The 13,123-nt window shown below is 31.2% G+C and overlaps 1 protein-coding gene across 7 annotated transcripts in view; it reads right to left on the reverse strand.

The window, feature by feature from the left end:
* LOC134681039 (kinesin-related protein 13-like) overlaps positions 1-13,123 on the reverse strand; it is a 52,298-nt gene that overhangs the window by 20,789 nt on the left and 18,386 nt on the right. For all 7 annotated transcript variants that reach the window (XM_063540418.1, XM_063540420.1, XM_063540416.1 and 4 more), the window contains 4 exons: positions 9,930-10,031; positions 8,243-8,414; positions 5,959-6,051; positions 950-1,038 (listed from right to left, as the gene is read on the reverse strand). In XM_063540418.1, the coding sequence (XP_063396488.1) occupies positions 950-1,038; positions 5,959-6,051; positions 8,243-8,414; positions 9,930-10,031 (456 nt within the window). The remainder of the gene's footprint in view (positions 1-949; positions 1,039-5,958; positions 6,052-8,242; positions 8,415-9,929; positions 10,032-13,123) is intronic.

The raw sequence follows: 13,123 nt of genomic DNA on the forward strand, positions 1-13,123 counted from the left end.
CCATTTGTTGCTGCTATGAATGCATCACCTTCCTTGAGAATAAACAGGTGCTTTATTCCCAATGAACTTTTCCTTTTGTTTTTAAAATTATAACTGGAAAGGTGTACACAATTTGTTTAAGGTCAAGTTACAGTAAATGGGCTGTGTTACAGATTTCAGTAAGATTTGGCATGCAACTCTGGCTTGGTGAACTTCACCTGAAAATCGAAAAAATATTGCATTTATCTCAATCATCATCTAAAATATTACTGATTGAACTATTTCAAAATGGGTGAACATTTGTATAGAAAGCACATAAAATCGGCGAAAACCCTTCTAAAATTTGTCTTAAAATCGCCAAAGCTCTAATTCTACTCCATAGATTTTTCTTAAAAAACTATATGTTGTTGATACATAAATATCCGTTATAATGATCCAAAATAAAGATAGGGTCACCGACTTCGTTTTTACAGTATACATCATTCAAAGTTATGTTCTTTGTGAAAAAATCCAACAAAACGTCGAAATAATCGGGACGTTATCGCGTTGCAGGCTGTAAAACGTTGATTTTTGACGTTTTTCACTACCTACAAGGTAAGATTGATTATTAGACAAAAAACGAAGTCGGTGACCCTATGATTATTTTATATCATTAAAACAGAAATTTATGTGTCAAGAATATATAGTTTTTTAAAGAAAAATCTATGGAGTAGAATTAAAGATTTGGCAATTTTAAGACAAATTTTAGAAGGTTTTTCGCCGATTTTATGTGCTTTCTATACAAATATTCACCCATAATAAACTAAATCAATCTGCAATTTTTCAGATAATAAAAGAGATAAATGTATTATTGTTTCGATTTTCAGTTGTAGTTCAACGATCCAAGGTTGTATGCAAAATTTTAGCAAAATCCGCGACATAGCCCATTTACTGTTCCTTGACCTTAAGTTAAATCTTAGCATTCAGATACCTCTCTTAGTTGCTTTAACTGTGAATCTGTTCTTGTCTGTTTTGATTTTAGAGATTCAATCAACTGGTCTTTACATTTCTCTCTACTGTCTACAAGTACATTTTTAAAAGTTAAATATAACTAATAACAAATACAGTCAACCTACTTAGCAAACAAGTCATTGAAAAAAATCATAGTACTGGTAGGCACTGATGGGTTAAGATTGCTTTCATTTGGAAATTTTGAAATAATAAATTGTATTGTATTAAGATAGGAAAATTATAAATATGAATGAATTAATCATATTGGAGTTATTGTCCTATATTTACAAATGTCCATTTTTAGGTGAACCTTTTTTATAACAGATTTATATACCATACATTAATAATTTAAAAGCTATTGAAAAACTAGTCATTATGGTAATATAAGGACTGGTCTATGGGCAGTCCATGTATCACAATAATGAACAGTTCTTCAAAAACTATTATGTGTATTTCATTGACAAACCATGTTTTAAAAAATTCTTATAAATTCAAATTGTTTAAAGAAAACTTAAGGGCATACGATACAGTTACAGGGGAGGTAATGATGTTGCTAACATAAAATGTTATTTTCCCGACGTCAAACAGTGACATATCGGGAAAAGAAGCATTTTTCGACTGATTTTTATCATTCAAACTAATTTAATTTGCATGGACCCCTATTTTTTAAAACAACATTTTGTTTCATTTTGCAGGGAGATTATGTGGACCAAATTTTATAAAATTGTAAATAGTGCATTTTTTTTAATTTTGATAAATATACAGCAAAAACACAATTCATGACCATTTGATAAATATGAGTTATTTCTAAATAAAAAGTCCATAATTTTTTAGGATACTTCTAAAATACTGAAATTACAAATTATTTAACAAAAAAAATTTGTGGGTTTATCTTTTAAAACAAAAAAGTAATGTCTTTCTTTTGAAAGGAAAAATACGGCCACAAATCCTAATTTTGAGCAAATATACAAAGTTTCGACCGCATTTAACTAAAAAAGTAGCACATGAAGGTATATTTTTTATAACATATTTGATTTAATCAGGCAAAAATTAGCCTACATGGAAATTTTCATCAAACAGTAAATGCGGGATCAAAACTGCATCGTATGCCCTTAAGTTATTGTACAATTTCTAGGAAAGAGAGAAGACCAGTCATCTATAGTGATACCTATTAGTCACTGCCATTCAATTTTTCAGTATATGAATGCAAAATGAAGTTTTCTATATATTTATGATAAACGAAAATATATTAAAAAAAAACAAGAACAAGTTTTACTAAAAGGACATCACTCTAAACAGACAAAACACGCCCCACTGGTAAAAACATGTAAAAGTCTACTTAAATAACGACTGGTTTTCTGGTCAGTTTCTTTCTGTTAAAGACCAATGGCACTTTTTACTAAAGAACAAAGAATGTTATGTGGACCCTTGTTATCCAATAACAGAAGCAAATTCTCAACCATTATGAAATAATTACGTATACTGTAAACCAACTAATTTTCGAGAGCGATTTATTTTCATGACTTTTGTGAGAAGAAAAATAACCAAATTACAAATTGACGCGATTACGTACATGATGTATAACTTGGATCTATCCTTTCCTAATTACATCAAGTTAATTTGAAAATCATGAAATTAAATCACTGCAAAATGGACTAGAAAAGGCTTAACGTGAAATAAAGTATCTGCTTTTCAACAACTATCACATCAATTTAACATGATCCAAGAATAGATTGCTTCACCAAGTGCAGCTGGATATGATGGCAGAGGTCCAACCCTGAACAGTTGGGGCAAAAATGGACACAATATTTACGCTTTATACAGGTCTGAATTTGGATTGTAATTAAAAATATTTGACACATAATAGGTTTCTGACACAGAATAACTGTAGTCAAAAACTTAGAATTGAGGTCAAGGTCATAAAAACCAAACCAGGAATATGTGTACACCTTACAATCATTCAATACAATAAATATAGTTGACCTATTGCTTACAGTTTCGAACTTTCTATAGTTGCTTAAACAAGAAAACTCAACGTTTACCAATAATCCATGAAAATGAGGTCAAGGTCACATGAACTATGCCGGGCAAACATGTACAGCTTATAATTCTTCCATACAACAAATATAGTTGACCATTGTTTGTAGTTTAAATAAAACAGACCAAAGCACAAGCACTTAACACTGTGCAATAAACTGTAAAAATGAGGTCAAAGTCAAATAAATCCTGCAAGACTGACATGTACATACACCAAATATAGTTGACCTATTGCATATAGTATAAGGACCAAAACTCAAAAACTTAACTTTGACCACTGAACCATGGAAAATAGGTCAAGGTCAGGAGACACCTCCTAGCTAGCTATATAGACATGTACACCTTACAATCATTCCATACACTAAATATAGTAGACCTATTGCTTTTAGTATCTGAGATATGGACTTGACCACCAAAACTTAACCTTGTTCACTGATCCATGAAATGAGGTTGAGGTCAGGTGAAAACTGTCTTGACAGGCATGAGGACCTTCCAAAGTACGCACATACCAAATATAGTTATCTCACTACTCATAGTTAAAGAGAAAATAGCATTACAAACCAGATGCTCCGCAGGGCGTAGCTTTATACGACCGCAGAGGTTGAACCCTGAACGGTTGGGGCAAGTATGGACACAACATTCAAGCTGGATTCAGCTCTAAATTTGGATTGTGATTAAATAGTTGACACAGCATAGGTTTCTGACACAGAATGAATGTGTTCTAATGAAATTAAAATTTTTGTTTTCTCTTAGAGCAATTTACTATGCTGTTGAATATTATTCCTCTCAAAAAAATGTTTGAAGAAATTTTCTTTTTATTTATGAAATTTCAAATGAGAAAATTGAACCCAATTTTTTTAATCACATCCCCCTTTCCTTTATTCCAAAACTTATCTCAATTAAAATTTCTAATGGAGTTTGCAACAATTACTACTCATTTAAATACATCATAAAATATTAAGATGTAAAAAAACTGCTTGTTATCACTGAATGGTAAAGATTATTTTAATTTATCAGTTTGTAGTAAAAAGTGAATATACATTGTATATCGTATATATAACAAAGATTTAAGTTGATTCTGGACAAAGAAAGATAACTCCAAATAAAAAAATTCTTACAATTAGATATTTCTTGCTTACTATTCTGGACAAAGAAAGATAACTCTAATTAAAAACAAAATTGCTATTTCACAATATTTTGCAATAAGATATTTCTTGCCATTGCGCAATACTGTGCAATTGAAAAGACTTGCTATTGCACAATACTTAATATAATAATTTGAGATCCAGATTTGAACCAACTTGAAAAACTGGGCCCATAATAAAAAATCTAAGTACATGTTTGGATTCAGCATATCAAAGAACCCCAAGATTTCAATTTTTGTTAAAATCAAACTAAGTTTAATTTTGGACACTTTGGACTTTAATGTAGACCAATTTGAAAACAAGACCAAAAATGAGGAATCTACATACACAGTTAGATTTGGCATATCAAAGAACCCAATTTATTCAATTTTTGATGAAATCAAACAAAGTTTAATTTTGGACCCCGATTTGGACCAACTTGAAAACTGGGCCGATAATCAAGAATCTAAGTACATTTTTAGATTCAGCATATCAAAGAACCCAACCGATTAATTTTTTGTCAAAATCAAACGAAGTTTAATTTTGGACCCTTTGGACCTTAATGTAGACCAATTTGAAAACGGGACCAAAAGTTAAAAATCTACATACACAGTTAGATTCGGCATATCAAAGAACCCCAATTATTCAATTTTGATGAAATCAAACAAAGTTTAATTTTGGACCCTTTGGGCCCCTTATTCCTAAACTGTTGGGACCAAAACTCCCAAAATCATTACCAACCTTCCTTTTATGGTCATAAACCTTGTGTTTAAATTTCATAGATTTATATTTACTTATACTAAAGTTATGGTGCGAAAACCAAGAAAAATGCTTATTTGGGTCCCTTTTTGGCCCCTAATTCCTAAACTGTTGGGACCTAAACTCCCAAAATCAATACCAACCTTCCTTTTGTGGTCATAAACATTGTGTTTAAATTTCATTATTTTCTAATTACTTAAACTAAAGTTATGGTGCGAAAACCAAGAATAATGCTTATTTGGGCCCTTTTTTGGCCCCTAATTCCTACACTGTTGAAACCAAAACTCCCAAAATCAATCCCAACCTTTCTTTTGTGGTCAAAAACCTTGTGTCAAAATTTCATAGATTTCTATTGACTTAAACTAAAGTTATAGTGCGAAAACCAAGAAAATGCTTATTTGGGCCCTTTTTGGCCCCTAATTCCTAAAATGTTGGGACCAAAACTCCCAAAATCAATACCAACCTTCCTTTTGTGGTCATAAACCTTGTGATAAAATTTTATAGATTTATATTCACTTTTACTAAAGTTAGAGTGCGAAAACTAAAAGTATTCGGACGACGACGACGACGACGACGACGACGACGCCAACGTGATAGCAATATACGACGAAAATTTTTTCAAAATTTGCGGTCGTATAAAAATCTTAACTTTTTTTCAAGAAGTCACTGACCCATGAAAATGATGTCAAGAACAATGGACATGTGACAGAAGGAAAATTCATAACATGAGACATCCATATACAAAGTATGAAGCAGCTAGGTCTTCAACCCTCTAAAATATAAAGCTTTTAAGGAGTAAGCTTATGCTCACAATCGCTATGACAAGCTTTCTGTGACAAAAGTCCCAGGCTTGACCAAAATTTTTTCTCTCAAGATATGGTCAAAATCTCAATTCAAATTTCCAATGAAGTTTGCAACCATATTATTTAGGAAATTTACCACAATTGCAACCAAAACAAGTTGTTCATTTAAAAGCTTTAAACAATTTGTTATCAAATGTGTTTTATGACAAAATGATATTTTTCCAATAATTAAAGGGAAATAACAACTTTGGCTGAAAGACACTTACTATACTCCTCCTGTAACTTTCCTAGCACTTGTTTAGTTTGGTCAGTTATTGTCATCTGATTTTGTAACTCCTCATCTTTTTTCTTTAAAACATCTACAGTAAAGAAAATAATTCCAATAAAAACAAGAAGTTGCATGTGAATTGTCATACTAAGGATGCCATAACTCATGATCAAAGAACAAGAAAACAGAAAGTAAGTGTTTGAAAAAGTATATACATCATATTGAGAAATTTTTGAAAAAAAGTTTTAGCAACAAGCAGCCAATGTCTGCATTTTCCAACATTATTCACACCTCACATCAATGTCATGATGGAGGCCAAATATGAAGTAATTCTGTTCAGTAGTCCTGGAGAAAAGTGTGAAGAAAATATGTGTTGGACAAACAACCAGACGCGTTGATTGCAATTTAGCAAACTCATGAATTGTGAGATATAAAAGCTATAAACAATTCATATTAAAGGGCTAAGCATTTGATACAGTTTTTTTACAAAAGTTTTCATATTAGCTAGTTATGACTTAGGCTAACCTTTCAGGTCTGGAGACACATATCTAATAAAAATATTTCTTAAAAACTTTATTTTGAAACAAAATCTAGCCATGATTTTGACTTACTTAAAACCTTATTTTAAATGAATTACTTCCTATACTACTTTGGACTACTTTTATATATTTTATTAAAGTCCAACAACTGTACCTTAAGGGGGCTCGCGGGTATAATTATTTTTTTTAAATATATGATTCCGATATTTTTTTCTATGAATAATAATGTGTGGTAATAAGCATTGTGTATAAGTTTTATAGCGTTTGCATGATTTGGTTGAGGCAAGATAATATTAGGGAACAGAAACAAAAAAAATCAGCTTAAAGGATCAAACTAAAGTTAGAGAACAGAGACCAATTTTGTTATGTACTTATGGAAATACAGATGGTAAAGGGTAACACTTAATGCATGCCTCTGGCAACAGATGGGGCATTACAATAAACTGTGAGAAAACAGGATCTTGGGACTCAGAGTAGTAGAAAAAAAGTCAGGGTTCCACGGAACACAGTATCTTGCCTACTTTTGCTGTTTATCACAGGCTAAACAAACATGAGGAAAACAAATCATAAAAATATTCCTCTCTAAAATATCTTTTGATTATAAGAAGCTTCTGTCCAAGTTTAGTAAAAATCCAGGATAGTTTATGAATCAAATAAATGATTTTAAAACTTTAAATGTAGACTTTATGTAATGTTATTGGAAGAAAAACTAAGTCCATTTATAAGTAAAATACGGAAAAGCAGGAACAAAACTTTTAAATTAATAAAATTTCCTTCTAGGATGGTGGTAAAGGGTTATTTTCGTGCAACCTTTTCTGCCTTTTTATTTCCCATATTTTGAAGTTTTACTTTTTGTTTTCTTGTGTTTGACTTGATATGCTTGCTTCGTGTTTCCTCTTATTTATTTTCCTTGTTTCATGTCTGTGCTCGTTAATTTCTTGTCCATGTAGTGCATTTGATTAGAACATCGGTATGTTATAATACCTTCTGAAAATTGTGTAATCTAATAGTAATTGATGTATGTTGTTACCTTTCTTCTTTTGCAATATGTATGGTATCTGGGACTAGTATACTAACAGTCTAATAGTCCCAGTAATGTCTATGAAGTCCATCAGATTACTATGAATAATAATTTTTTTTCAAATAAGATGCAAGTAGCAAACGCTAAAAGTTGACCGCAAGGTCTCTATGTCCAAATAAACGCTGCATGATCTCCAAGAATGACTGAATAATTACTTTTGGTACTTTTTTCCTTCATACTTATGATTATTTCTCGTGCTTCGTTTTTCCCGATTTTTATATTTTGTGCAACATTTTTGCGATTTTTATTTAATGTGTTTCCTTGTTCAGTACCCCCTTTACCATTCTCTACTAGATACTAGCTTTTTATCATAAACAAGTTCATTAAATACATGTAGTTAAATACGGCAGAAACTAGAGTGAATATTTGTGGCCGCTATGTCTCGCTTTTTAGACAAAAATGGAAGGCTCGGCAAAAATCAAGACTTGCTGTAAAATTATCAATCAGTTACACAAAAGCTTTAACACTTTCAGTTTTTGTATCATAAGGTTGCGCTGTCAATGGCTTATACAACACATTTCATTTTCTCAAAATATTTCAAGATTTGTTTTTACACTACTGACCCAGATTTTTTTAAAAACCACAATAGCCTATACATTTCATTCATCTTGAAGGAAAAGCAAAAATATTCTTAATGTACATTAAGTCTATGATTTTAATACCACTAGATTCCTTCAGATTATTTTTCATCTTTATATACTGATCCTTCCAGTGATTTGTCTGATTAACTGAGTCCAGCTCTCTCTCCTGACACTCCCTGGATCTGATGTCTAATTGGCGTAATCTGTCACTTAACTCCTTTATTTGAGCTGTAGCCAGTTCTAAGTCCTTATCCTAAGTAGAAAAATAAAATATAAATTTAAAAGCCAGGCTTGTGTAAAACCACAACTGTTTGGAATCAAAGATTTGGAATGAAGTGGATTGAAAATACATCAGTATATTATAGGAGTAACTTCGGAGTTGCCAACTTTAACTCCTACTAAACATTTATATGAGGAAACACAAATTGAAGAAGTAAAATAAAATGTAAATGCAAAACATTGACTCATATCACATATAACAGTGGTTTGTGAGTAGATAATTATGATTGCAGATATTTCTCTGTGTAACAGAATCCTATACTTGATTCCTAATTTCATCTCATCTTAAAAACTTTTAATAACAAAAGTCTTTCAATCAGCAATTCAGAACACTTATTACTTACACATGGCTTGTGTTGAAGAAATTTATACCATCATTTCAGTATTTTTAGTTGTTCTGTGTATTACCTTTCTTACTACCCATTAAAAAAAGAAACAGTTATCTGCAATATCAACCAAGCAAATTATTGCAGGGAACAGATATCTAAACATACGGCAGCTTATAAGATATTCATGATACACCATACAAAAAAACTAACTTAGTGTTGATGAATTACACACATTAAAATATTTAAGAAGTAAAAATAAATACATCCATGTATATTTAAAACCTTTAAAATAGACTTATTATGAAGGGTTAAAGTTACGATACTGTTGTCAGAGCATTAAAGATTGCATATTTTGGCGTCAATATTAATTCACTTATAGGGTCTTTGCATCGGGACTAAACATATTTATTCAAAAACCAGTTGTTGGCATGACACAGTTATGTTCTACTCATATATGTTATGATGGTATGATACTAAATCCTTAACCGGAAGGATTGTGCCAGATATTCCTATGATGAAATCATAATCTTTCAATCAGTTTAATTCAAGTCTGGAGCTGGCATGTCAGTTAACTGCTAATAGTCTGTTGTTATTTATGTATTATTGTTATTTTCTTTATTTTCTTAGGTTACATCTTCTGACATCAGACTCTGACTTCTCTTGAACTGAATTTTAATGTGCGTATTGTTATGCATTTACTTTTCTACATTGGCTCGAGGTATAGAGGGAAGGTTGAGATCTCATAAACATGTTTAACCCTGCTGCATTTTGCGCCTGTCCCAAGTCAGGAGCCTCTGGCCTTTGTTAGTCTTGTATTATTTTAATTTTAGTTTCTTGTGTACAATTTGGAAATCAGTATGGCAATCATTATCACTGAACTAGTATATATATTTGTTTAGGGGCCAGCTGAAGGACACCTCTGGGTGCGGGAATTTCTCGCTACATTGAAGACCTGTTGGTGACCTTCTGCTGTAGTTTTTTCTATGGTCGGGTTGTTGTCTCTTTTACACATTCCCCATTTCCATTTTCAATTTTATATGCATATTTTCGTTCTCTACATGTTGAAAAAGAGGACAAATGAAAAGATAAAAAAAGTACCTGATGAGCTGCTTGATGCAGAGAACCCCTTATAAAAAGTAATTCAGTCAAGTACAACAAACCTTCAGTTTAATTTTAGTGATAAGCTCCTGTTCTCTGGCTTGAAACTGTCCCTTTATACTGGAAATGTCTTTTAATACACTTCTTAATCTTGTATTTTCATCCTGTATATATATTGAATGATAAAATATACAATGTTACAACTCAAAAGCAAGGGGTAATTTTTTCAATTAATAAAAGAAAAGAAGATATTTGATTTATGAAAAGTTTTTGTTAAAATATCAGATAATTATAAAATAACTAATCGCAGGTTCAAATAATGAAATTATTCCATATTAATAAAAATTTAGTAGGTTTTTGTATATAAATAAGATTTTGAATAAATAAGCATATTACCCCTGCGGAAAAAGTGTATTTACCGTGCAAAATGTCACATGCTATTACAAGTATAATTTTGGTAAAAAAATGTTTGATGTACAATTGGTTTTGGTATTATAATTTCCCATTACATACATTTCTCTCAGAATATGGAATAAGACAGTTACTGTCTTTTGTTTCGGTAAATATGTGGTTTGGCCTCATTGAATATCAGTTTTTCAAAAGTCAATAAAACCACATATATACCTCATCAAAAGACAGTAATTGTATAATATTAAAGGAGTGACTGAACACACATTAATTCACTAAGCACATGAGTTAATCATCAGTGTTGTTGTCACAAGTTGAATATTTTTTCAATATTTGAATTCTTTGATTATTATTTTGGCAAAACGCTTTTTTATAATGAAATTAATGTAGAAATTGTAAGGAATTATATCTTTTTCTATGCATTCACAATTCGTGTGGATCCCATGTTATCGACAACTTCTTGACAACTCTTATTATTATACCTTACATATATTTTAAACAATTCTATTGGGTGAAACGTTATCACGTGACATGGAATAATTCAATTGCATGGAAGGACGAAAAACCCTAAAAAATTTCCACCAGCGCTGAATAACCCTATTATTCACTGGTGAATAACCTTTTGAGATTGTTAATTTGTACTTGAGTTATCTCCCATAATAATGACGTAACAGACGTAAATAAACAAAATGGCAGCGTTCACGTTACACTAGAAGCACACAGATAGACAAGGAAATAAGGCATTGGACATGAATAGAGTGCCAGCAGCTGATGATAGCTCTTATAGAGTAACAGTCCTTTTCAGGGCCATCAATATTTTACAAAAAGATTCTACCTTTGTTGTACATTCTAGAAATTCTAGAACACAAATGTATTTTCAAACATCAGCTTGTCTTTGACTTTGTTTTGTAAAGTTTAAAAAATATAGAAAGTATTCGAAAGGCCTTTCCACTGTTAGATCCGTATAATAAAACAATTGTGGCTCCTTAGAATCAATGAATATCCAAAATTGTCAACCCACAGAAGTTATTTCACTTCGGGCTGCGCCCTCATTGAAGTAACCTTCTCGTGTTGACAATTTTGGATATTAACCTTTTCAACAGGCCATAATTGTATATTATTTCAAATTTTCATCTTATATAGTAAATAGTTGATTGGTTAAAACAAATCATGTCTCATAGTTTAATTTCGATGTTTTTCCAAAAATTGGCAAGAGCAATGAATAACCCTAACAAGTTGAATTCGCCATTGAACAACCCTATAGTTCCCCACTGAATAACCCTAACACATTGAAGCCTCTATCGAAACAACTCTATTATTCCCTGCAGAATAACCCTAACAAATTGAAGACTCAATCAAACAACGCTATTATTCCACTCTGAATAACCCTAACAAATTTAAGCCTCCATCGAACAACCCTATCATTCACCAGTGAATAATCCTTGTTGTTCTCAATGATCAAGAGTTGACTCCCTATAAAGTATGTTGTCACTGAAAGTCAGATAAACAAAAAAAAATATGGCAACGGCCAGATTAGAAGTTCATCAGGTGATGACAAACATGACCTTACAAGACTTGGAAATTCATCTAGTGTAAACGGTCCTTTTCATGGCCATCTATATAAGAGTCTACCTTTGTTGTACATACACGAAATGGCAGTAGAAAAATAAACAATTATGAGCCATTGAGTCTGTGAATATCCAAAATGGTAAACCTGAGTAAGGGTTATTCCCCTCCAGCTAAGGCCCTCGTGAAATAACTTTTCCTCAGGTTGACCATTTTGGAAATTCACCTCCTCAGCAGGCCATAATTGTATATTGTTGTATGACGACAGAGAGTGAAATAACCTTGTTTATTTCACATGTGAAATTATCTCTTTTTATTTCACTGGGAAATCAATGAATTCATTGCAACAAATGTAATAATTAGCACTTTTGAAACATATATCAATTATTTTTCAGACACATTCAGACAGGTAGGTTGAGAAAAACAGCAAAAAAATAAAAACCCAACATGAACTTAACATGAATATGATAAGTTATGTCAATTGAATGATGTTTTTACTATTAAGTTCTGACATTAACAGTTATTTATCCATATCAATCAAAAATATTAATTTTTGAAATACAAAAATATTAGCCTATTCCATACATATTCAGTAATAAAGTAGTCTTCATATATACATGTAAGTATTAAAGATATTGATATAATATGTATAAAACAGTAATCTATGATTTAATTAAATAGTATGATACATAGTTACTAGTTACTAGCAAAGGGTAATCTTATTAATAAATGAATGGATAAACGAACAGATGGGGCATAAAAATCTGAAGATTAATGGGTGATTAAGTTGAGTTTTCTAACTTTTAAGGCTTTGTCGACGTAGAATTTTCCTGAACATTAATCTGTCGAGACTTCTATCTGTATGTCAAGATTATTCAATATATTGATACCCATACTTACAGATAATATATAACTAGATTCAGCTTAATAATTTTTTACTAACTACATGTATGCAGCTACTTGTTATATTTGTATTTGTGCCAATTTCAATGTTACCATCAAACTCACTGACCATCAGTGAGTTTATTTTAATCTATAGTTATATAAAACCATCATAACCCTATAAATTTTCAGGTTATCATTTTACACCCTAAGAGAGTCCTTTCACATGTGGCCACAGACCACAATTAATTTCTCTATCAGTTCTTTAGAACGTTTTGCATCATTAAAAAAATTGCACCATGCACTTTTGTCAAATTTTTTGTGTGTGTAATGTATAGTACTAGTCCAAATATATATTCAAAATTCAGAAAGATTGAAGCAATCACTTTTACAAATTTAG

The sequence above is a fragment of the Mytilus trossulus genome, chromosome 8, assembly GCF_036588685.1.
Source record: "Mytilus trossulus isolate FHL-02 chromosome 8, PNRI_Mtr1.1.1.hap1, whole genome shotgun sequence".
Classification (NCBI taxonomy): Eukaryota; Metazoa; Mollusca; class Bivalvia; order Mytilida; family Mytilidae; genus Mytilus; species Mytilus trossulus.